General features: G+C 38.5%; 2 protein-coding genes and 1 long non-coding RNA gene across 7 annotated transcripts in view; 1 reads left to right on the forward strand and 2 right to left on the reverse strand.

Moving 5' to 3' along the window:
* Positions 1 to 6041, reverse strand: part of LOC134207673 (xylulose kinase) — a 26014-nt gene extending 19973 nt beyond the window's left edge. The window contains exon 1 of the mRNA XM_062683459.1: positions 5622 to 6041. Within this exon, the coding sequence (XP_062539443.1) occupies positions 5622 to 5672 (51 nt within the window). The 5' untranslated portion in view covers positions 5673 to 6041. The remainder of the gene's footprint in view (positions 1 to 5621) is intronic.
* A 13835-nt stretch (positions 6042 to 19876) lies between these two features.
* Positions 19877 to 20764, reverse strand: LOC134215272 (uncharacterized). Of its 2 annotated transcripts, none has more exons than XR_009980096.1 (3): positions 20685 to 20764; positions 20204 to 20274; positions 19877 to 20133 (listed from the first exon to the last, which is right to left on the reverse strand). It is a non-coding gene; the product is annotated as an uncharacterized LOC134215272 (long non-coding RNA). The 2 variants fall into 2 exon arrangements; XR_009980099.1 differs by lacking the exon at positions 20685 to 20764 and adding an exon at positions 20392 to 20518.
* Positions 20765 to 23512: 2748 nt separating this feature from the next.
* The window catches only part of LOC134207675 (guanine nucleotide-releasing factor 2), a 226688-nt gene continuing 225903 nt past the window's right edge, over positions 23513 to 24297 (forward strand). The window contains exon 1 of one of the 4 annotated variants that reach the window (XM_062683463.1): positions 23513 to 23958. The gene's annotated coding sequence lies outside the window, so the exon portion shown is untranslated. The remainder of the gene's footprint in view (positions 23959 to 24297) is intronic. The other 3 variants (XM_062683462.1, XM_062683465.1, XM_062683464.1) reach the window with 3 other exon arrangements.

Consider the following 24297-nt stretch of genomic DNA (forward strand, 5'->3'; position numbering starts at 1 on the left):
TTATTTGTCTTATTTGTCTTATTTGTCTTATTTGTCTTATTTGTCTTATTTGTCTTGTTTGTATCTTCCACATATTTGTTCTATTTTTCAATTCATTCAACTGCATGTTTGCAAATGTAAATACGCAGTTTTATAGTGTCACGCTACATTCACAAATTCACCGCTTTTTGGGCTCATTTCTTGCTGTTCGCAAGGGACAGTATGCTGTTATCCGCTCTCCCAAAGTCTCAAAATGGTAATTTTTTGTATGGAATTTGGAAAACTTGATTGAAGTAAAAAGACAAATAGGACAAAAATGGCATTCCTGCAAAATTTCATGCGGTTACATATACTTATTATTACATCAAAATGATCGTTGAAAAATTTAGAAACTTTTGTCAGTCGGGTTTTGCAAAATTCGGTTCTTTTATATTTCAAATCAACCATTGGAGAGAGGTGTTGAGAAGCGAAAATTTCAGATGTACAATAGTTCAGTATTGAGACATTCATTCAAATTTGGGAAAAAGTAGGTCCACGAAATTTTCTAGAAACATTTCTTGATAAATTTGAAAGAGATTGTCAGCTGAGATAAGCGAAATCCCTGCACAATTCCGAGTTATAAACATTTTAGTTTATAAAAAGCGCTCTACCACAAAGGAGCTTACCTCATTTCTTAGTACATACAATACTTGCACAAATACCATATAATTGAATCATATTAAATAACTCTGATCATTAAGGGTCATAAAATCGTCATATGTATATGATGAGCATTATACATCACTGCCTTAAAAAAGCTACGTAGCCATATCAAGCACAAAACCCTAATTAATCCACCTATCGGTGATGGTGCCTTCCTCGTTGGTTCAAAAGTGTTAAGGAATATATAAGAAAAGTTTAAAATAACACAAATATGTGGATAGGCCTTATTTTTCATATTTGTTTGTATGCATTATAAAATTTATCGCCGAGCGCAACTTGTTGCAAGCAAATCGGATGGACAAAGGTGCCAAAAAGTGATTTTTTTTGTAATAATGAAATTATTATTTTGGCCATAGCTTCTGATCCCATTGTTCGATCTGACCAATTTACTATAAAAATAATGGAACAGGATTCTGCTTCGAATGCAGTTTGTTGCGAGCGAGTCGGTTGAGGATAAGTGCCAAAAAATGAGTGATGGGTTTTTACGCGTTTTTTGTATGGAAAAAATGTATTTTGGCCATAGCTTCTGAGCCCATAGTCCCATCGGGCCAATATTCAATAGGAAGCAATGGGACAATATTCTGCATCGAATGCAACCTGTTGCGAGAAAATCGGTTGACAAAAAGTGATTGAAAAGACTTTTTTCCAAGTATTGTATGGAGTGGCATCACTGTGCGATGTGACACTGGAGCAGTTGTCTGAGGAATGCCAGCGTTTGTTGTACTTGCAACATGGTACGGCGATTATTGAAGAGCATTCGGCCGCCGTGAACGCCCTCAGAAACAAACAACAGCGATTCAAGAGTGGCTGTTGAAATTCCACCAAGCCGGTGGAGAGAAGAGCAGTTTTAGATCAAGTAGTGGCAAGACGAGTCCATAGATAGCTTGCTGGTTATGCGGAGGCATGCACTATGCCAGGGAGTGTACCTACTAGTTCAACAAATGCAGCGATTGTGGCAAAGTAGGCCACAAAACGGGATATTGTAGAAGGGATATTGTAGACGACGGAGGCCAAATGTAGCTTCTACTAAGGTAGTAACAGTCAATTCCTGCAGTGTGCAACAGCGTCGAAAATTCGTTCCGGTTGGGATCAACGGATCGCCGGTACGTTTACAAATCGATACGGGATCTGACATAACAATAATTTCTTCGGAATCTTGGAGGAAGATCGGCAGCCCTTCAACTACTGTGTCAACAATTGTCGCTAAGTCAGCCAGTGGTAAAGCGTTGCAGATTGAAGGTGAGTTTGCATGCGATCTTTCTATTGATGGACGCGTTCTGCGTAGTATTGTTCGAGTTGCAAAGGAGCAACTACACCTGCTTGGTTCTGACATGATCGATGCTTTCGGATTGTGGTCGGTTCCGTTTGACTCTATTTGCAACGGGATCCGCAGTACTCCGGCTAGCGTAAGCAAACTACAAGCAGAGTTTCTAATCCGGTAATCTCGGGTTGTGTAAGAAGGCAAAGGTGTTCTGGTCTTCAAAACGGCGATCCAGGTTAATCAGGATATGGTTCGCACCACATTGCAGAAGTTCATCGACGAAGGAAACTTCCCCGATTGCTGGAAGCGGCAAAAGTTAGTACTGCTGCCGAAGCCGGGTAAGCCAACCGGAGATCCATCGGCCTACAGGTCTATTTGCCTGCTAGACACGGTCGGAAAACTCCTTTAGAGGGTCATCCTTCAAAGGCTAGCGATCCACACAGAAGGTGCCAACGGATTATCAAGCATGCGGTTCGGGTTTCAGAAGAGCAAGTCCACAGTTGACGCCATCCGGATAGTCGTTGAAGCAGCCAAGAAGCAAAAGAGGCTAGGAAACCGCTACTGCGCGGTGGTAACCTTAGACGTGAAAAATGCGTTCAACAGTGCCAACTGGGAAGCAATAGCCAGCTCCCTACACATGATGAGGGTTCCAGGGTACCTGTGCAGAATTCTGAAGAATTACTTCGAGAATAGGACATTGGTCTACGAAACACATGAAGGGCTGAAGAGGATAGGCATAACAGCGGGTGTTCCTCCAAGTTTGAGAATGTCAAGAAAATTATGCTAGGAGCTGAATGGCTCAATGTTTAGAAAAGTTCAGTTCTGGGGTGTTTCCGACACCGGGAAGCTCCTTCGGAGTAGGCTAGATCCACTGCCGGGCACTATGCCGAGTAGTTCGTGACGCGTTCAATAATCGGTTTTGGGTAGTCGAAACCGCATTGAATAGGACGCAATGGTCCACTCCGAATCTCTGGACCGGCTTTGGCATCTAACCATTTTCCCGTTGAAGTGTGAATGCGCCTCGGACTATCTAGGTAAGATATTAGTGTTGGACACGCAATAAACTTCCACGGGTCGTCGGTTTTCGAGGAAGCTTTCGCCGCCGGGGGACTTCCCGTCGAAGTAGGATAGATTCGCCGCCGCGGTGGTGCTGAGTGGTGCTGAATGGCATGAGGAAAAGAGATAGTAAGCGCCGAAGATTAAGAGACGAGCAAAGTGAAAAAAATGCTTCGATAAGAGAAATGTAGCGAATTTGCAGTGCTTGCTAGAGGCTGAACACGTGAAGTGTACAGCCTCGGTTCGAAGTATTGACGTCCAGTAAGTCCCGGGGGATCAGGGAGAGGGTAACCCAAGTTTTCTGAGTTTTCAAGTGACTGTTTGCACATTTGCCTTCATCCCGCTATAAAAAATTTAAAAAATGCACACACACACATTCCGAAACGACAGGGAGTCATCGGCTGGTGAGATACAGAAGAAGAAAACACTCCGGGTCGGGTAGACACCAGTTACACAATTGAGATCTAAATACGTAAGCTAAGCTCACATTCGGGTCAAAAGGCTCAATCAACATTGAGATTTTTCACGACGCTGATCGGAACAAAAAGCATAATATAGTTTTAGTACTTTGGTTTCAATTTATCAGTCATGCGAGATGCAACTTGGTGCGTGCTGAGCCGCATTTTTCAGAGAACTGTTCCACCTGCTTTTTATTGATCTAACAGGTTGGCTCAGCCGGGTAAGGGTAAATAAATTTAGCGAAACAAAATCCATCCACTACATATACGGGTAGAATGGTTCACACAATGGGTGAAATTCGTATTGCGAAGATCAAACTCCCCATTGGGCGGGACCCCGCAACGCAACAACGTGTGCCATTGTTGTCTTCATGGGTGGTAATGGTAGGGTTGTCTTCTTCACCGATAAATATGGTAGAAGAAAAGATAATGTGTAAAGCTGACACCGACCTTAACGTCCACTGGAATTTGCAGCGGAAGTAATCAACTGTGCTGCATGAAAGTGTCTTAGATCTGAACACGGTGTAACACCGATTATGAACCTAGTCGTCAGAGCTTCTACATCTTCGTCAATGGCAATTTCTTGAAGACAAAAGTGTAATAACCTGTTACATAACATACACACACGCACATACATACACACTAGGATGGTTCAAAAAATAGATTTAGCTCCACAACGCTCATCTAATTCTGTATCATGTTCTGAGTGTCCTCCGAAAATTTGAGCTCATTTGGATTAAAACTGATTTAGCACAAGCCGTTTCAAGTTTGCATGCAAATTAGTATGGGGAAATTTATTTTTTCATTATACTGATTATGGGGCTCCCTCATTAAGCGCAGGTTGAAAGAAAGCCTATATAGCTAAAAGGGACACTCAAGAGCTTTCACTTAGCGAAAACCGCATCTTAATTAATCGTTCCAATAATTAGTAATCGATTTTAATCAGGGGATCATTTTTTTTGGAATGCGCATGCGAAACAAACGACAAAAGAGAACCAACGACAAAGCTTTGTTTTTGTCTGAGATAATAATGACAAAGATCCGAAATTTTTTGTCAGCAACAAAAAAGAAGACAATTGTTGCTAACTTTTCATCCCGTTGTTTTGAATTATTTCTAGACCAAATTTCGGTTTTATGCTATCATAGTTTCTGCTTTTATGGGAATATTCGAGAATCGAACAATGTTTGTAATCATTAACATCGTATTTTCGGAAATACCAGAGCATGCAAGGCAAATGATTCTTGTCATATTGTGTTCGGTTTCTGATAAAGGTTTGTCGCTAGGTGCGTTTGTCAGTAACAAACTCTGTTGATGACAAAGAGTATATTGTTAGGCGTTGCTCGAATATTGATTCCCTGATTTTAATACAGGTTGCGAATCTTTAGTCATGATCGTTAAACTGCTTTGAGGGCATTACTGAAACATGCAGTGCATTTTGTGTGTGCTATCTTTCGCTCCACGAGCAGCAATGTTGCCTTTTCAAGAGTTGCAAAATTAGCTGCGGAAAACTACGGCACAGATTAAACGGTCTGCCAGAAAAATTTTCAGGTGGTTAAAGAGTTAATAGTATTTCAATTAAAATGGGATTTATGTATTGGTCATAATGTTTCGTGATTTTATGATACACAACACTTTCAAATGCGGTATTGAAAGCATTCAATATTCATACAACATTTCAAAGTGATGTTAAAATCACGTTCATTTCACTATAATCACACACATTGAATTTCGCGTCATTCAGGTAAACATCACCTAAAAAGTTCAATGATCTAATAATTTATTTTTATCCGTTGTACGATGTTACACCGAGTGAGAAGACCTGTGGACCTCTGTGAACGAATTACGGCAATGTTGTTGAGGCTGATTTATTAACCGGTAATTTGGTTTCTCTTTGGCCCATCAATGCCGTTCTCAGTCAGTATATATGACCACATAGACGGCAAGACAGTGATAATGATGATAAGAATAAAAGTTTACAAACAAAATGTACATCGTATTAGGAGGTAATCTCCGTCAATGAGATGATAACACAGAAGTTAAATTAAAGTCAACCCGGTGAACTGGTTGGAGATGTTTCGTGAACACGTAAACAACACGGTGCTATTTGGTGGCGGATGGGATCGTTTTCTCTTGTAAACAATAATTAGGTTCAAATATGTAATACCTTTTGGGTGCTCAGATCCAGTCCAAGATAGGTTTCGTTTTCGGACAACATCTCCTTGATTTTTAGAACACAGAACAAAACGTTCACTATTTGTTTATATTGTCTGGTAGATATCTATCTAGTTTTATCACACCTTCGTTAGACTTTTTTTTATTTCGCTGGACAGTCACAATTTACAAACTATACATGATAAAATTTTCAATATGCTCTGGTAAAACTTTCAACGTGATGACTAAGATCTTGGGAGTAACGGGTAGCGGTACTATCTTGTACCTAGACACTTTGGTGATGTTATTATTTTGGGCCACTTTTCTAGGTCCAGGAAGAAGACGATGAGCTCCTTTCGGATGGTGCGGCGAGTATAGACACCGATGTGTTTGCGTACTGAGTGGATCACTTGAACTGACGACTGGATTGGTCGACTTTACAAATACTTATCGCATATGGCGAACCTACTGGGAAGTGTTTATGGGCGCATGGTTCCAGCCTGTGTGAGGGCGTAAGCTTCATGTGTACTGTATTCGAATGTATCGATGTGTAGGCTCTGGAAATGCAGTTACAGTGGGCTCAGTGTTGAATAATGGCCTTTTTTCTGGATGATTGCAGAATGAAAATAGATTTTTAACCGAAGAAAATGCCAGCTTTTTGCCTTTCTCGTACAACAAAGTTGTACCAAAAGGCTATCATTTCACTCTGAAAACGAACTTTTTACAGGAACATCTGATAGTAAAGTTTCTTATACCATTCGACTCAGTTTTATGAATCGAGATGATGTATGTGTGTGTGTGTGTGTGTGTGTGTGTGTGTGTGTGTATGGTCACTTTTTCAACATCAAAACTCACACGATTTTCATGTATTTAGACTTAACTGATTTTATCGCAATAAGTTGCATTCCGCAGAGCCACTATTCTAAATACATGCTATTTGATTTCATCAAGATAGATTAATGCGTTCGCAGCTGACAAGGAAAATGGTTTAGGCAGTTTTCCATTTTTCCCATATAATCGGGACTACGAGCATTGAGCAGCTACCCGCTATAATATAAATTACGTTCGCTCGATGGGTTAGAATCCTCGCTACGGCAATATCGATAACGCTAAAGCCCGCAGTCCACTGTTTATCATAATGACAAATCTCGGATACTTATTCAAAAGGACGTATGTGATTTTGTAAACAAAGATTGAAACGTCGATTAATCCGATCTGATAGCCCCCATGCAAACCATTACCACAGACAGGTAGGGAAGCCTTCGGCTACCTGTTGGTGGTGTTGGTTTGCGTGGAATGCCATCAGATCGGATAAATCGGCGTTTCAATCTTTGTTTACAAAATCACATACGTCCTTTTGAATAAGTACCGACAAATATTTGTCAAGTTGATCCGGACATCTATCAGACCGATTAGAAATCGACATGGATATCAGGCTGACTTGACAAATATTTGTCATTATGACAAACAGTGTACTGATAGCTTAACGCAACGAGCAAAGCTTTTCAAAGCTTGCAATGTGGAACATGTTGAACACGAAAACTAATCGACGAACAACGCACGCGCTTTTAGGCTGAGAGCCGACTCGATGATGATTATTGCCATGGCATTATACTTGCATTAGGGTAAGACGGTATAATATGCCCCCCCCTAAGGCAATACCTTGATAACTTTTACTTTTCATCGCAATTTATGCAAACTTTGTGTTATTTGGTAGTGCAAGAAGTCGCAAATGCATTGCCCGTGAGTAGTCATATAAAAATACTACAGATAACACGTAACAATGTTTTTTGAAAAGTCGTGAAAAAATGGATTTCAAGCAGGGGGTAATATGCGGTGCATCGCGCCTCCTCTGCATGTAGTATGAAGCAAATGTAAATAAACAATCCCACAATTTTTTCGTTAGTCAGCAGTAGTGTAGGTTAACCAATATCCTACAAGATTCCAGTTCGAAAAATGTTACACTTGCCAAGCGGGGTGGCCCAGAGTGGCCCGCCTTTCCCAAGCGGCGAGGCCGGATAATACATCTTAGGTAGGCTAGATTTGTTCGTGGATGACAGGCTTACTCCCCCTGATTTCAAAAGGTGCCTGGGCAATACGCCCCACCTTAGCCAAAGACGTTCCATAGCCCTTCATTAGTATTTTAACAATCCCATAATAAAAGGTTACAAATCCTTATGTGCTCGACATTAAAAAACCAACATAAGTCCATTTAATCAGGTTTTAATTACATTTCAATAATTTCCATACAATTCGGAAGCAACTGCTGCAAGCTCGTCGCGCTTGAGTCCAGTTGGTAAGGGCATATCGTCCTGCCTACACTGGGGCGTTTTGGCCAGTAAAACATATTTTCGAAAATCGTTACGTTTTTGAAGATGGAAGCAATTTTATATCATATTAACCACTGAGAAAAGTTATTTTGTTGCCCAACTGAGTGTTCCCGTGCAAGTTTTGCGGACAGTATGCTAGCGTCGCTCCAGAATGTTGAGCAAACAAACATGAAAAGTTACATCAAAACTGTCACTTTTTGTATTTTGCTATTATTTTCATTATGTAATACAAACATACTTCCACATTCACAGAGTACGATGGTTTTACAAATATTTATAGGTACCAACTGATTTTGACCCTTAGTTAGTTATAGTTTTCTAGAAACCAAAGAGGGGCGTTTTGGCCAGGTGGGGCGCATTATACCGTCTTACCCTACACTTTATCGGAGCATTCGTACCAACACAGTTGTAAGTTTCATCGTTGGCAACAGAAATTGCACTCGATAACGGTACGATTAACTGCTGGTTCGTACGCTCGTGACCATGGTGGTGTTTGCGTTTGTTTTGTGTCATACATTGTGGGGAAAAGAGGGGTTTCATTGATGCGTCAACATGCTGTTTGGTTTGGGTGGTGTGTGTGTGGTATGATGGGTGGTGTGGAGTTTGGGTGAAGTTTTAGTGATTTCAAGGGCAAATTTGAATATAGTTTTCGTTTTATACATCTCCTTATTTCCATATTATATTATGTATGCGGTTTTGTTAGTCTTCTATTTATATTTAGGAATCGTTCGAAAATGGCATCGGGTCTTGGCGAAGTGGGGTGGGGGTGTCGTTGGTTGAATAATCTTAAATGTATTTGACGTCATATTGAAGTCGGCCTTGAGAATTATTGGCTTAATTTTTCGTGTACATTTCACTCCGAAATCGAACCTTTTATAGAAGTACTTGAAATAATTTTGTTATAAATTCTCTGTCAAAAATGGATGAAAGAAAATTTCACGATCGTCATAACTTGATTATGACATAATGTATTATGCTTATTTTACAGAAAAACAAAATTGCCAACATTTTTGGTAGATAGGAATTGAAAAAAAAAACGAAGTTACCACTTTCAGTATATCTTGATTTAATCGAGAAAGGCATCGTCACCACTAGGTGGATTAATTTGGGTTTTTATATTGCGGTTAGTTTCTAAAAGCATGAGCATGAGCATGAGCATGATTGACCGCCCACGGTTGCTCCTCCGTTATTGCCAGGTCAGCTGTAATTACACAGAGAACCAACAGATGATGTTTGGGACTAACATCATCCTCAATGTAAAAACTGGTGACCCAAAGTCAACAATACCAGCGCCGGCCGTGTCCGAATGCAGGTCAATTAGGGAATAGGTAGGAAATTGTTGACGTGATACTCGCTTTGATGGAAGCCGACGAGTCATCTGCACTTCCACGAGAAATCACTGGGATGTTGGATATATGGGGTAGGGAGTGTGGCAGGGTTCGTTTTGGTAAACGGTTTGCCGTGTGTAGCGTGTAGTTTGATGAAGTTACCACAAAAACACAATCGAACGCGCACTAATTAATTGACTTATCGACCGCACTTAGCAGAACAAAATATTTCGATGATCGCGCGATCGCTTTGCGTACTAATAGAAACACGATAGAACACGCACTATTTTTTATTTGTTAATTAATTTAATTACCCGCACAACGCAAAGCCTAATATCTCTATGATCGCGCGATCGTTCTGCTCATTAAAGAAAACACGATCGAACTAATATTTCATAAGACGGCAGTACACTTTATGTTCAGAACGATTAGCTAACCGTATATTTGACATATCATGTTCTACTCTGTTTCTCACAGAACAATTTGATATAGGGTAAGACACCCAGAAATCGTCCTCCCCCCAGTTTTCGCCCACCTATTTTAAAACCTACATTTCTCGAAAACTAGTTGTTGGAAACAGTTAAAGTTCAGGTTTTTTCACAAATGACTATTGCTTGTATGGAAAAACTTAAACTGTAACTGTTTTCAACTACTAGTTTAGAGAAATAAATATTTTAAAACAGGTGGGCGAAAACTGGGATGAGGGCGATTTCTGGGTGTCTTCTATAGGTTTAATAGAAAAAATGTTTAAATAATCTTAATAAAGAATGTTAAATACGAGTTGTGATTGGGAACAATAAAAGAGAATGTTTTCCATGCAGTTATACATTTGTTATGGATTACCAAGAGTGTAGATTAACGAGTACATGATAAAAAGAAAACGAATTAACCAAGCGGACAGCACAAAAGAAATCTTAACTTTTCAAAAGGACAATCAACACCCTCCTCACAAATTAATTTGAGTACTGCAAAAAATGCAAAGCGAGTTCAGCGAGAAAAGTACAGTTTACTCGTTACCCGTTAGAGAAACTGTTGAATAGTTGCTGGTTTTATTTTACATAGGGATGAATAGAAATTTCAACGAACTAACTAAATGGAGGCACCGCAATATCAGAATTCTGAAACACCAACTGGATTGTTTTGTTTTTTTTTTTTTTTTCAATAGATGTCGATACAAGGATTTATAAATATATCAATATATTGAATGCAATTTATATACTAAGCATTTTTAAATTTTACTGGCGTTTCGCTGAAAAAGTTAACGAAAACGATAGAACAAATCGTAATCAGGAGTTTAAAAAACCTACAAATCTCGGGTACTTATTCAAAAGGACGTATGTGATTCCGTAAACAAAGACTCAAACGTCGATTCGTCCAATCTGACAGCACTCCCACGCAAACCAACACCACCAACAGGTAGCCGAAGGCTTCCCCTATCTGTCTGTGGTGATACTCTGCTCGGGAGTGCTATCAGATTGGACAAATCGACGCTTGAATCCCCGTCCACAAAATCACACACGTCCCTTTGAATAAGTACCCGAGAAATATTCAACATGACTTTGGTGTTGGGTGACCATATCCCTATACATAGAGAAGGAGGGCGTAATTTCGCCAACGGGGTGGAATGGCCAATGCCTTTTTCAAGATGAAGATGCAATCGCTTGTTGAATTATTAGCTCCACCCAGTTGCCTGTTCGTATGATGAAGCAATGTAAGCTGTTTTTCAAATTAATTTCAAGTTTTTATCACAAAAAAAAATGTTAAATTATTAATAACGGAATAAATATTAGGAAAATTATATGAATTGGACCATCCTAAATAAGGATCAAGTCTATTTTGTCTTATTTTGCTTATTTTCGAAGTTAAGATAACTTTGTCTATTCATTATTTGTATATTAAAAGTATTTGATTTCCATATAATTAATAAATTTGATGTAACACAACGTCAATTTCAACTAATCACTCGTTGGGGTAACATGAGCATCGATGAGAGGGGCGATATCGGCATGTTGAAATGAACAAATTTAAGTTTATTTACATTTCCAAAATTGAAAGAAAGGGTTTTGTGGTTGCTGCATCTTGATTTTTAAGAATTGTGCCTATGAAAGCGTGAGGTAGATTATTTCAAATCTAAAGTTTCTAAGGGGTTTCACCTTAAGTTTAATATGACTAAAAAAATATTGTTTGGTGTTACAATTGTGTAGGTCATCAGAAGCAGTGGTCTATCAACAGCAATTGAAACCATAAATCGCCATGGGTCATGGGTCAACAGAGCTGCGATAGAACACGGTGTTCTACCAATGGTTCTACGCCAAAAGTTGAATCGCTATTTGAAATTTCTGGAACAATATATTCGCAACACGTTATTCTCTCAACAGCAGTGGTGAATAAACCCAAAATGTTATGCGCAACAGAATACTTATTTTTTTTTTAGGAAATAACTTCATTACTGGAGAAAATAAAAAAAAGTTGTGATTGAAAATTCACACTTGCTCGAATTGTCCCAACTCATATTATCCCCATCAGTTATTCTTAAGCAGGTTGAACTTCTAAAATGATCTCAAATGAACTAAAATTGATTATTTTTCAAAAGTAATACATTTGATATGAATGGTAATACTCCACACATTGGTTTTAATGAATCAACTATGAAAAATGTGATCTTGTACCTGTGGCAAGTAATTTCCTTAGAGTGGTCAAATTGCTCCCCTTTCCCCTTACATGTTACAATCAGCACTCATTCATGTTTTGTAGTCGCGTTGACGCGTTAGGTGAAAAAGGAACGGACTTACCGAAGCAGGGAATACATCATCCCTGTATCGTTGACGAAGCTTCTAATTCTATTCCATTTCCCGCTTCCAAACGCCTACCTTCATATATACACCTTCAGAGAAGGAATTCCCTCTTCAGCAGGTGCAGCAATTTTTTCCTCGTCGCATATATTTTTATCCGAACGTTCAGTGGCATCGCGAAGGTTTTTGATTTGTTCGATTTTGAAGTTCTGCGGATCAAAATAGAGATTTCGGATGTTAGCATGTTTTTCATATGTATGACTTATCCGATCATAAGCGTGAGCTTGGGCTTATGTTTTGGGAATGCCATCTGTATCAGCAGAACATTATCCGAAAAATTTAATTTCTTTTTGCGAGCACCAAAAATGACGGATGAAAAAACTTTTGCTTCCACATCGCCTATTGCGGTTAGTTTCTAAAACTACAAAAAAATATGAAAATAGTTCATAAATCCTAAAGAAATTTGACATTGTTTTGCTTTTCATTCAAAAACATAAATAAAATTCTCAATGAATTGGGTCCTAATTCAAAAGCTCTACCACGTTTTGTAACAGTTTTGTTTAAAAAAATTTCAATTTTAAGCCACAGTGCACTTTTGTCCATCCTCAGTCAAGTAAAAAGAGCCGCCGTTCGTCATATCGAGGTCAGAAAGTTCCCGTCGATCGGCAAACATCGACTAGCAGCAGTAGCAGCAGCAGCAGAAGCCCAAGATGGGTTTGGATCGCTTGCTGTTTGCCGTCGGTACGATCAACCATGGAAAGGCTGATTTGCAGTCGCAGCTGGCTGTGCTGTAGATAGTCGTCGTGCGGTGTACCTGCCCACCACCAACTTGTAGTTGTTACTACGCCCGAGATTCTAAGAGTAATTAAATAATTTTGCAACATGTGGTGTGGCTGAAAGGTATCATACGCACAACTGGAACCGACGTAAGTTTAAGTGAGAATGTGTAAATGCGATCGGAAAATTAGTGTTTGTTATTTATTCGCACCGCAATGCGGTCGGTTCTTTTGGGAGTTGCTGAATCAACTCAATTTTGTTTATAAATTTGATGAGATAGTTTGAATCGGAATAGTTTTGAAGAATAGATAAAGTGATTGTGGCGGCTCGATTGTTAAATTGAAAGTGAAGAGGACATATTTTCGGACCACGACGTGGTTGACTAGCTAGCGGGAAATTTGGCAATCCTTTTCTGAGGATTGGCGCTGAAGCCACATTTTTAGGCGGAATCGTCGTAATTTCCCGATGGTGTCTTGCCGGGACGCGGAGGCGTGCCCTCTCGAGGCTGCTGACCTGGGAATTTCGGAAAATTATTTTATAAACTCTGTCAAACCCAATCGACTGCTTTTGCTGCTACGGGGAAGCGCCGACTCACTGACGCGACGGAAAATTATTTAATTAACTCTGTTACGGAACGGGGATGGGGCCGACCCGAACCACCGCTGCCGCTGAGTGGGAAGAGGGAGGCCCGTCCGACCTACTGTTGCTGCTGCGGGGAAGCGCCGACCTACTGTTGCTGCTGCGAGGAAGCGCCGAACTACTGACGTGTAGGAAAATTATTTAAGAGCCAGTTCGCGAGAAGCGCGACCCCTCTTGTATCGATATTATCCGATTTGGATGAAATTTTCAGGGTTTGTTCATATATGTAAGAGAAGACATTTTGCAAATTTTCAGATTTTTCATTGAGGGAAGTGGGGTAAAACGGCCCTTCAAAATTATTGTTCAAAAATCGCCAAAACCAAAACAATGCAATAACTTTGGCAATGAGTGACCGATTTTGTTTAAATTTTGTACGTTTTTCTACTTAATTAGTACTTTATACCAAGTGGTTAATAGGGTTATAAAGTTGTTTACTTTTGGAGAAAATTGACTTTTTCGATAAAAATGGTCGTTTTTCAAAGGGAATATTTTTCACCAACAGATCTAGGATAAAACTAAACCCGTAAGGCAATTATGGAACTAAAGAGCTTTCATCCAATATATAATGTAGAAGCGCCAACTCAAGAATTTCTAAGAAAATCGCAATTTTCTGCAACACTGTTAATTCTTAAGAAAGTTCGCACAAATTTTGACCCTACTTAAGTTGATGTTTTCCGATCTGGTGAAAACTGTCCAAACTTTTTTGTCTAAGTTGAAATTAAAAATCAGAATTTTTCATTAGGGGAGTGTAGGGTAAAATAGTCCTTTAAAAATAAATGTAAAAAAATACATCATTTTTTTATGTGAGTTCTAACATAAGTTTTAAAAAAAACTGTTTCTTCTTCCTTTCAATTCATCTATATTTTTCGTCTCAATAGATACGTATATCCTTCGCTGATCTATATTAGATAGCAAACTATTTGCAGAACAATTTTGAACAGAAGTAAAATAGGACCAAAATAAGTGCCTTAAACATTAGCACGTCTTTCGCAAACTGAAACAAAAATGAACGGATTCGACGAAAGTGCTTGTTGATATTTTCTTTGAATGGGTGGGTACCGGTACTGATGTTGCTTTTACAGCCATGCGAAAAAAAACAATTATTCTTAACGGCAAATGAACAATTTCGTAACGTTTAAACATAGCTTGTTGGTGGAGCTGCTTCTCAGATTATATTTTTCTTTTGTACCTACTTGCATCAGGTTACCATAGGCTTGTTTTTGTAGCTTGTAACGATTGTGTGGTATTCATAACTCTCTTTCATCCTCCATCATTATCAATTTAAACCAAATTCTGCAAGTTTATTGTGCAAAAACGTGAAACCGTGTACCATTCATATATTTTGAATTACTAACTTTCAAACTGCTAGCTAATATTACAGAGATACAATCTAAACAAAATGTTTGACTGAATGGACTATACCAGTTCTAATCGGGTGTATATATTTTCATGAGTTGGACAATTTTATCTCATAGGTAATGGAATACCCTCGATTCTATGTTTACACAACTGTGTAAAAAACACTCCAAAGTTTAACAAAGTTTCATTCATTTTGCACAATACGGGAGAAACCTTTTTTTTCTACAACGAGCTGATTTTTTACAAGGAGAGCGAAACAAGGTAATGTGTATACTATTGAATAGGATAGAGTATCAATTGTCTGACGATTTGAAAACACACCCCTCATGAAAATACTTCAAATTTTAGGATAGACGTTTCTACACTCATAGATAAAGTATGTAAATTGTAGATCAGCAATCAATTAAACTTCAAGACAAAATTTTCAAAACGACTTAACTGCTTTTGTAAACAAAGATTAAAACGACGATTTGACGAATCTGATAGATCTCCCACGCAAACCAACACCATCAACAGGTAGCGGAATCCTTCTCCTACCTATTGATGGTGTTGGTTTGCGTGGGTGAGCTATCAGATTCGTCAAATCGTCGTTTTAATCTTTGTTTACAAAAGCAGATAAGTCGTTTTGAAAATTTTGTCTTGAATTATAAGATTACCAAGCAAAACTGTTTTATTCTCAGCTTAATTTACACCACCTGAAAGTGCTTGAGTACCTCAACAAAACTGTGTAGTTGATTGTAAAAAAGGATGCCTTAAATATCAGCCTTTTTCTCTTGAAATCCTTGCTAACCTTATATGAACATATTTCCAACCAACCATAAGGTGTGGTTTGCTAAGAAGTAGTACTTGGGTAGTAACAGCTTGCAATACTTTTTGAGAAATCTATCTATTGCTTTTTCACCGAGGAATAGACTACCGTGTTGAAGTACCAATGTAACAAACAAAGTACCAAAACAAATGTTCTTCCGAATGGATGGAAACTAGCTAAAGCATTGGATTTTGCTTTACGTCGTTCTTGAACCATGCATCGTTCTTGCAATTAAGACGTCACCATGGAAGAACTGGTGGGAATATATTTTGGTGGAACAATAATTTTGAACGGGAGTTTAAGACGGCGCAAAGTTTACAATACCTCCGCCGGAATATTATAGAGATGACATGACTAGTTGACTAGTTCACGTTATTTTTTGAGATTTAGAAATTGTGAAGGATTTAATTGTTGACAGATAGAAAACCATAAAAACACTAAACTTGGAAGAATTTCGAAGCTAACTAGCAAAATCACTAGATTAGTTGCCAGTTGGGTCGGAATAATCAAATCTAAGAAGTGTGGTTACGATTATCTTGTTTCGTAACATTATTTATATTTGGAGATCTCTCTGCCCATCCCAATATTTTGCCAAATAGTTTCATCTACATATAGAAATAAACCTTGTGAGTTTCAGCCAGATGCTGAAACATCGATAAAATGGAGTTGCGATTCTCACAAACTGGCTTGCAAATAAAAGTGCAATATGCAGAAGTTCATAATTTGATTGATTATTCTTAAGTCGGCGCACTGAAATAAGTTTCAATAAGTTTGATATATATTCTGCTTGAGCTCACATATAAAAATTTATGAATTTTTGACATTTTATTTTACAAGGCTATTTTACCCAATTTACCGAAATTGCTCATTTATCGTTAAGAATAATTGTTTTTGTTCGCATAGATGTAAAAGCAACATCACTACCGGTACCCACATTAATTGTAGCTTATTCAAAAAATATCAACAAGCACGTTCGCCGAATTCGTTCATTTTGTTTCAGTTTGCAAAAGACGTGCTAATGTTTAAGGCACTTATTTTGGTCCTATTTTACTTCTGTTGAAAATTGTTCTGCAAAAGTTTGCTATCGAATATAGACCAGCGAAGGATATACGTATCTATTGAGACGAGAAATATAGATGAATTGAAAAGAAGAAGAAATAGTGTTTTTCAACTAATGTATATTCTGCTTGAGCTCACATTAAAAAAAATATGTATTTTTTGACATTTATTTTAAAGGACTATTTTACCCTACACTACGCTAATAGAGAATTCTGATTTTTAATTTCAACTGAGACAAAAAGTTTGGACAGTTTTCACCAGATCGGAAAACATCAACATAAGTAGGGTCGAACTTTCTTAAGAATAAACAGTGTTGCAGAAAATTGCGATTTTCTAAGAAATTCTTGAGTTGGCGCTTCTGAATTATATATGAGATGAAAGCTCTTTAGTTCCATAATTGCCTTACGGGTTTAGTTTTATCCTAGATCTGTTGGTGAAAAATATTCCCTTTGGAAAAACGACCATTTTTTATCGAAAAAGTCAATTTTCTCCTAAAGTAAACAACTTTATAACCCTATTAACCACTTGGTATAAAGTACTAATCGAGTGGAAAAAACGTGCAAAATTTAAACAAAATCGGTCACTCATTGCCAAAGTTATCGCATTTTTTTGGTTTTGGCGATTTTTGAACAATAATTTTGAAGGGCCGTTTTACCCCACTTCCCTTAATGAAAAATCTGAAAATTTGCAAAATGCCTTCTCTTACATATATGAAAAAAACACTGAAAATTTCATCCAAATCGGAGAACATCGTTGCAACCTCCCTTGGAAAGGGGTCGCGCTTCTCGCGAACTGGCTCTTAATTAACTCTGTTACGGAGCGGGGATTGGATTGACCCGAACTACCGCTGCTGTTGTGCGGAAAGAGGAAGGCCCGTCCGATCTACTTTTGCTGCTGCTGCGGGAAGTGCCGACGCACTGATGTGACCGTCCGTCACCGCTTCTGTCCGAAGAATGTCCCGTGGTGCTGCTGCACCACCGCTTATATACCCGCTTCTGCGGGAGGAGGAAGGCCCGTCCGACCTACTGTTGCTGCTGCGGGGAAGCGTCGACCCACTGGCTGCGATGCGTTCGTCGCAACATTCATTGAGTGAATGCTCCAGAGTAGTTATATTCTTAGTTTTATATGTACAAGATTAAGAATGAAATGCTCCACCCCGTTTAGAATGTTCACCTATGCAAGGTGAATTTGTCGATGCAAGCGAACAAGATTATTAAAAGAAGAACAATAAAAATTGTTAAAAGAGACGACTTTCTAAATCAATGGGATTTTCACTACCAATAAGTACAAGGCGATTTGTTTGGCTTCTAATTAAATTATTTATTTAATTTTAGCTTCCAATATCTACATACACGGCTCGTTATTACTACAGGAATTTGTTCTCGTTTTACTTTTTCAATATTTTATGATGACTCCACCGGAATAGTTGATAACGGTTTCGTGGGCTAGCCGTAGGCAATATTGTGTCACGCTATCGACGCTAGAGGCGAAATACGTCACCTTAACAGAGACCTGCCAGGAAGTCGTCTGGATGCGTAGACTTCTCAGTGACCTTGGAGAAACGCAGACTTTCGCGACTATGATGAATGAGGACAATCAAGGATGTCTCAGCTTTGCTCGCTCGGAGCGTTCGAACAAGCAGTCCAAGCACATTGAGACAAAGCGACACTTTGTGAAGAACTTGTGTGAACAAGAAGAAGTTGAGTTAAACAACTGCCCTACGAAAAACATTAAAGCGGACGTTCTAACAAAACCGCTAGGCGGAGTCGAACACAACATCTTCGCAAAAGAAATTGGGTTTGTCGGAAAAAAAGCCGAGGGTCAAACAATGAGGAGGAGTATTGGAAACCAGCATTGACTCTCCCCTCGTCATCTAACGGTTGGACATCTCATCCATACCTTTTACTCTGGGGCGACTGACGCTCCCTGGCTCCTGGAAGCCGCCAGCATAAAGATATGTTTCAGTTCAACTTGGTACCATAACCCCCGAATAGGGCGAATTCAGTTAGACTTTAAAATGTTAATTTCAACGAATAACGTCGCTGGGTGGTGCGAAAAGAATCGATTTAGTTGTCAAGCTGAAGTCAAAATTTTCGATTGTGTCGAAGCCAAACATTCAAGATTGTGGATATGTTCGTTTCAGATATTGAAAAAAGAAAAAACAAAAATATGTTTTGTATTCATTTAACAAATATTTTCACGCTATATTTCGAGTGGAAAATTAGTAGGAATGCTCTTGAAAAGCACTCGTTACGAAATTTCACGAGATTCAACCGCTGATTGGAGCAGGAATGTATGTAAACCATCGTAAAGGCATGTAGAGTCTTACGCATTTGTGCGCACTCTTGCAGCATGGAAAGAGAAATTCGAAGAGCGGGAATTGTTTGACAGCCAAGTAACTGCAAACTAATTTTGCTTATGGGATTGATTTCAAAATATCCCTATACTTGCTTGAGAGCAGAAAAGCGGCTTTATCTGAAGCACCCAGGTTTATTGTTTGTTTGTTTGTTTATTTGTTGTTCAAACCTCATCTGATAGTGATCTTAATGAGGGCGTAGATGTGAAAAAGTCCTTTTGAACATGTCACTGATGACGTACTCAAGAGGACATAAAAACCACATATCTTTTCCAATAACATATAACATATAGAATACAAAAACAGTCCCGCTTACTTACATAGATGCAACAAACATAAAATCAAAACAATCATAAACATAGTCAAAATTTTGTTTCTTAAAATTAAAGTGTGGTCAAGTACCCGGATAAAAATATCATTAAAATATCATAAATTTTATTGCTACAACCCTATTTAAAACATAGTTTTACCATTGAATATAATGGAATTTTGACAATAAAATCACATGAGAAATAATGGTTTTCCACGATAAAATGAATGGTAAATGGGACTTTTACAATAAAAAAGGGGGGTTGTTATGTATCTTTACAATAAAAAAATCGAAAATTTTCCATACAAAATTTTGAGCAAAACAATTGATTTTACGGTTCTTCAATGGGATGATTTCGAGCGAGAAAATAATAGAAAACATTGTGTTTCAAATGTTTTCAATTACTGTTTCTATTGTTTTACAATAGAAATACAACAGGATTTAGAATACATTATACTCCAACATTACAATAAAAATACAATACAATTATTTGTTTTACAAATTATTTTATTTTCAATTTAATTTTAAATCAGTTTAAACTTCATTTTCACTCATTTTACCTCGCTTTGCTGTCGGGACTTCCGAACCGAACTTTCTTCCAAAGTTTTATCTGTCAAACTAATTGATGCGTTGTTTAGCGCATCTTTAGGCGAATCCAGCGCACTACTTTCGAAGTTGGGTAAGTTGCCTGTATCTGGAGAAAAATCCAACTTCGGTATAAAAGACGTACTAACTTTGTTCCGGATACAATACATGTAGTTATAAACCTGTGCAAAATGTAAATTATAAAAGAATGTTAGTTTTAGAACGTACTTCGAGAAGAAAAGAAAAAAATACCTGCATCAGTTCTTATTATATCTCGTGGGTGAGATTGGCCAAGCATCAGTATTTCATCATAAGCTTCATTTCTGTAAAGGAACAAGGATACATGTTACCAGGTATGTCATCAGGTATTTTTTTTGTTCGGGATGAGCCACTGCGTCCATTATGTACATTGAACTTTTGTAGTATAAGATTACGATTACCGGTGGTGAGTATAAGCCGTTTGCCAGCCCAGTATCATTACTTGACACTTTACCGGTCGCTACTAAACGCGCATAGGTGACCAAATTTTGCAGCGCGATAACACCGCTGCTATTTGATGAACTATCAAATGTCAAACGTCACCGGTACGGAATACAGCCACCAAAATGACAATAGAAAATAGTAACCGATGCGAAAAAGTTTGACTAATGACAGCACGGCGAGTGTGATCAAAATACTTGCGCTCAGGCCCAGTAATGATGCTCTAACGCGCTCCAACACTTTAGATAATTACCACGGTACAGAAGCCATAGTGATCTACCGTTGCCCAGCACCCAGAAACTGTAATAAAAAAGCCACTTTCTGCACCAGAAAGTTTCATTACTTTCATCTCTCCACTAATTATAAACAAAACTGTATACGCTCAAATGAATCCAGCCATTCTTCGAGTAAAATGATGAGCAAAAATTTTTGTTCCCTTCAATTTTTTTGAATTCCAATTTTTATTGCATAACATTTCTAGACCTGCAATATGAAAATATATTACTTGAGAATCGGTATACATTTTTATTCATTTAATGAGCGAATCTACTGTAATTTTATTGTTTTCAATTGTTATTTCAGCAATATAATAAATCCATGAAATATTCCAAAATTTTATTAATTCAATTACATTAGACGAATTTCCAGATCATCCAAACCGAATACTTTCATAATTTGTTTAGTTTTTGGATGTGCAATACCAAACATAAGCGAACAATAAAAATATAATAGAATGTATTGGTAACATTTAAATATATTGTTATGTTAATGTAAGTACAATAAAGATCTTTTACAACCGTGAACATTTTACAATAAGCGTATAATAGTTTGTATTGTTTACCACACAATCTATTGTATTTCAATGGGTTATGTCATTCAAGTTACTGTAAATTTTTATCCGGGTATTCAGGTAGCCAGTCCGTAAGGTACGATAATTGTCGTCACTCGTCGCGTGTTTCCAGTCCACCGAGAAAAAAAATAATAGACCAAGTAGCAAAACTTGGACAATTGAAAAGTGATGGACAGAAACTCACCTTACTGTTGCTGTTTCAGACGTGGATTGAGTCAGGTTGAAGATGCAACTGTTTAAGTTGGTTCTTGAAAGCAGATGCAGAGATATTGTGGTCAAATAGCCAGTACACTTTGTTGAATTCTCTGGTTATCGCAGTGATGTTCTCCGAAAATCAGTTCTCAATGGATCTCTCGGTCGTAGAGTAACTGACGGAGCGTTAAAGTTCATTTTTTCTAGGATATACGGGGCATCAACCATAGTTTCCCAGCAAAAGGGCTCTACTGGACGCTCGTCGATCTCGTAATGAGTCCATAGCAAGAAGACTGCAACGCGTTTCATGCGAGGGCATATTTGCAATGTCATTCCACGGTAGTAATCTTAAAGCATATCTTGTGAACTTCGCTTGAATGGCTCCAATTCGCCTTATCCAGATATTGCTGATATCTGTATGCTGTATGGGCACCAAACCACACTAGCAGTTTCGAGCGTGGAACGAACGAGCGAATAGTAAAGCGAGAAATTTCACGAGTTGATCGCATAATAAATCCCAGATTCCTGTTCGCTTCAGCAACAATGCTCGAGTAGTGATCACGGAAAGACAGATTACTATCCAGAAGTACTTAAAGGTCTTTGATGACTGTAACCCGTTCAATTTGTGTTCCGCATATTTCGTAATCCCATACAATAGGTATTTTTATCCAGATGAACGAAATAACTAAACAGTTTTAAACGCGTATAGTCATGCAGATTCTTAGACACCAAATCTTAAACAGATCAATCATGTGCTGCAGCTCAATACAATCTTCCATTTTACGAACGACAATAAACATTTTTAGATCATCTGCATAAGCAATGCGAAATCCAGCAGGAAGTAAGCAGCATACATCGTTGATAAATATTGAAAATAGTAACGATCCAAGGTTACTACCTTGAGGTACCCTGAGCGATTAGTACTCCGATTGTGTTGCGCCAATTTTAACAGATAACCAACGTTCAGTCAGATACGAGTCAAGCCAACGTGCAGACACCGATTCGTTTTCGAAAACTCCCGAGAAATGTTTACCGAATAGTTTACAGATTGCGTCGCATGTATCTACTACTTCATCATTCAAGAACACTGTTTTAGGTAAACCGACTTTCCTTTCTTTTGGAATTCATCAAATATATTATATAATATTATATTATATATTAATATAATGTATTTGAATTCATGAACGACCCTAACTGCTTCGGGTCCCGTTTGAGATTTCCCTCAGTTCGCCTGGAGTAGCGGGTATCCAGAAGTCAATTGTATTTTCGTTACCTGTTGATTGCTATGTTGAAAATTCGCTTCGATTCCAGATTTCTTAGGTATGTGTAATTTCGCAATGCTTTGGATCTGCGTCGTTTCAAATTGCGCAGATGGCTATTCGACCATGGTGGCTTCCTTCGAGGTAGAGGATTAGGAACATGAGAGTAAAACAACTGATTTAGTGTTCCAGTGAAGAAATTCACTGCGCTGTCGACGTCAGGTCCAATCCATTAGTGCGATAGAGTTATTCAGCGATTCAAAATTAGTCCTACGGAAGTCAAATTCATTATGACTTTCGACCTCTTCGAGTTGGACAAGGGAGTTGCAGGTGAATGACATAACGAGTATATTTATGATGAAGAGGAGATGCAGAACTTGTTAAATATATCCAGCAGAATTAACATGTTGAAAGTTTCTTCTACTTATGACAGGAGGAAAGTTTTGAAAATACACAAATTTTATTTTAGTTGAATTTGATGCCATGCTGTTCAAAACGGGTTTGTTTACATTTTGATACTTGCGCCGTTTTGAAAAAGTACCCGGAAAAAAATGCTTGTGATGTTCAGAGGGTTTTATTTTCGTTTCCGTGTTCCCTTGATGTAAACGAGAATGACAGATACAAACAAAAACGGATGACAGCGCGATTGTGAGTTCCTTTGATGATGATGGGTGTTGTTTTGCTTTGCTTTGATGCTTGTTTCCCTGCGAGCTGCTGTTGCGCTTTGCGCCCTGATGTGAGTTCCCTCGCCCGCAGCAGCGAGCAGCAGGAGTAGCAAAGAATGACGGAAAGAAAATTTACATACGAGAAGAGTTTTCGTTGGGGTCCGGAATCCGCGTCGAGCAAAATCGTCGGAAAGTGACCTCGCCGGGTTTCGCAGCGTAGTGAAAAGTGCATCAAAATGTTCCGCACCATGCTCGGAGTAGCCAGCGTTTGGAGAATGTTAAGGATCGATCCAGTCGGATGCTGAGAAGCGGATTTTTCACTCGGCATCTTCAGTCGGTCCTCCAAGTGTAGCCCTTTTTCCGATGAATATGTTTTGTCGGTCGGTGCGGGAGAGCCAATGAGTGCGCGTCTCCGGTGATGCAAAGTATGTGAAAGAGCTCCGATGGGGTTCTAAAAGACGGCCTCCGGGAACGGAACAACAACCTCCTCTTGGCAGAGTGGTGAGGAAAGTGAAAAAGTGCGTGTATGCCCTCTGGAAGGAGAATCCCGGTTTCGTCTGGGTATTTATATGACGGAATTTGGAAGAGATTTATTGCTGCTTTTGTAGATAAGCAAAATTTGAATTTTCAGTACCCATAGGTTTTTTTAGTAGTTTTGAAGATTATATCAGTGAAAAACAAAAGCTGCTATGGAATTAGAAAAGTCAGGAAATTTAGAATGGCAGGGCATGCAATAGATGACAGGATGTTCCACAGATGTGGTCTGCGTACAAGACTTGCTTGATTTTTAATTTAGGATCTATTAAGCAGTGGGGAGCATAAAGTGAGACTAAGAAAATCAAAGCGCTACCAACTAAAACAGATTTTAATTTATCTACTAAATGGTATAGCGTGTAACTT

Source organism: Armigeres subalbatus, chromosome 1 (genome assembly GCF_024139115.2).
Source record: "Armigeres subalbatus isolate Guangzhou_Male chromosome 1, GZ_Asu_2, whole genome shotgun sequence".
Taxonomy (NCBI): Eukaryota; Metazoa; Arthropoda; class Insecta; order Diptera; family Culicidae; genus Armigeres; species Armigeres subalbatus.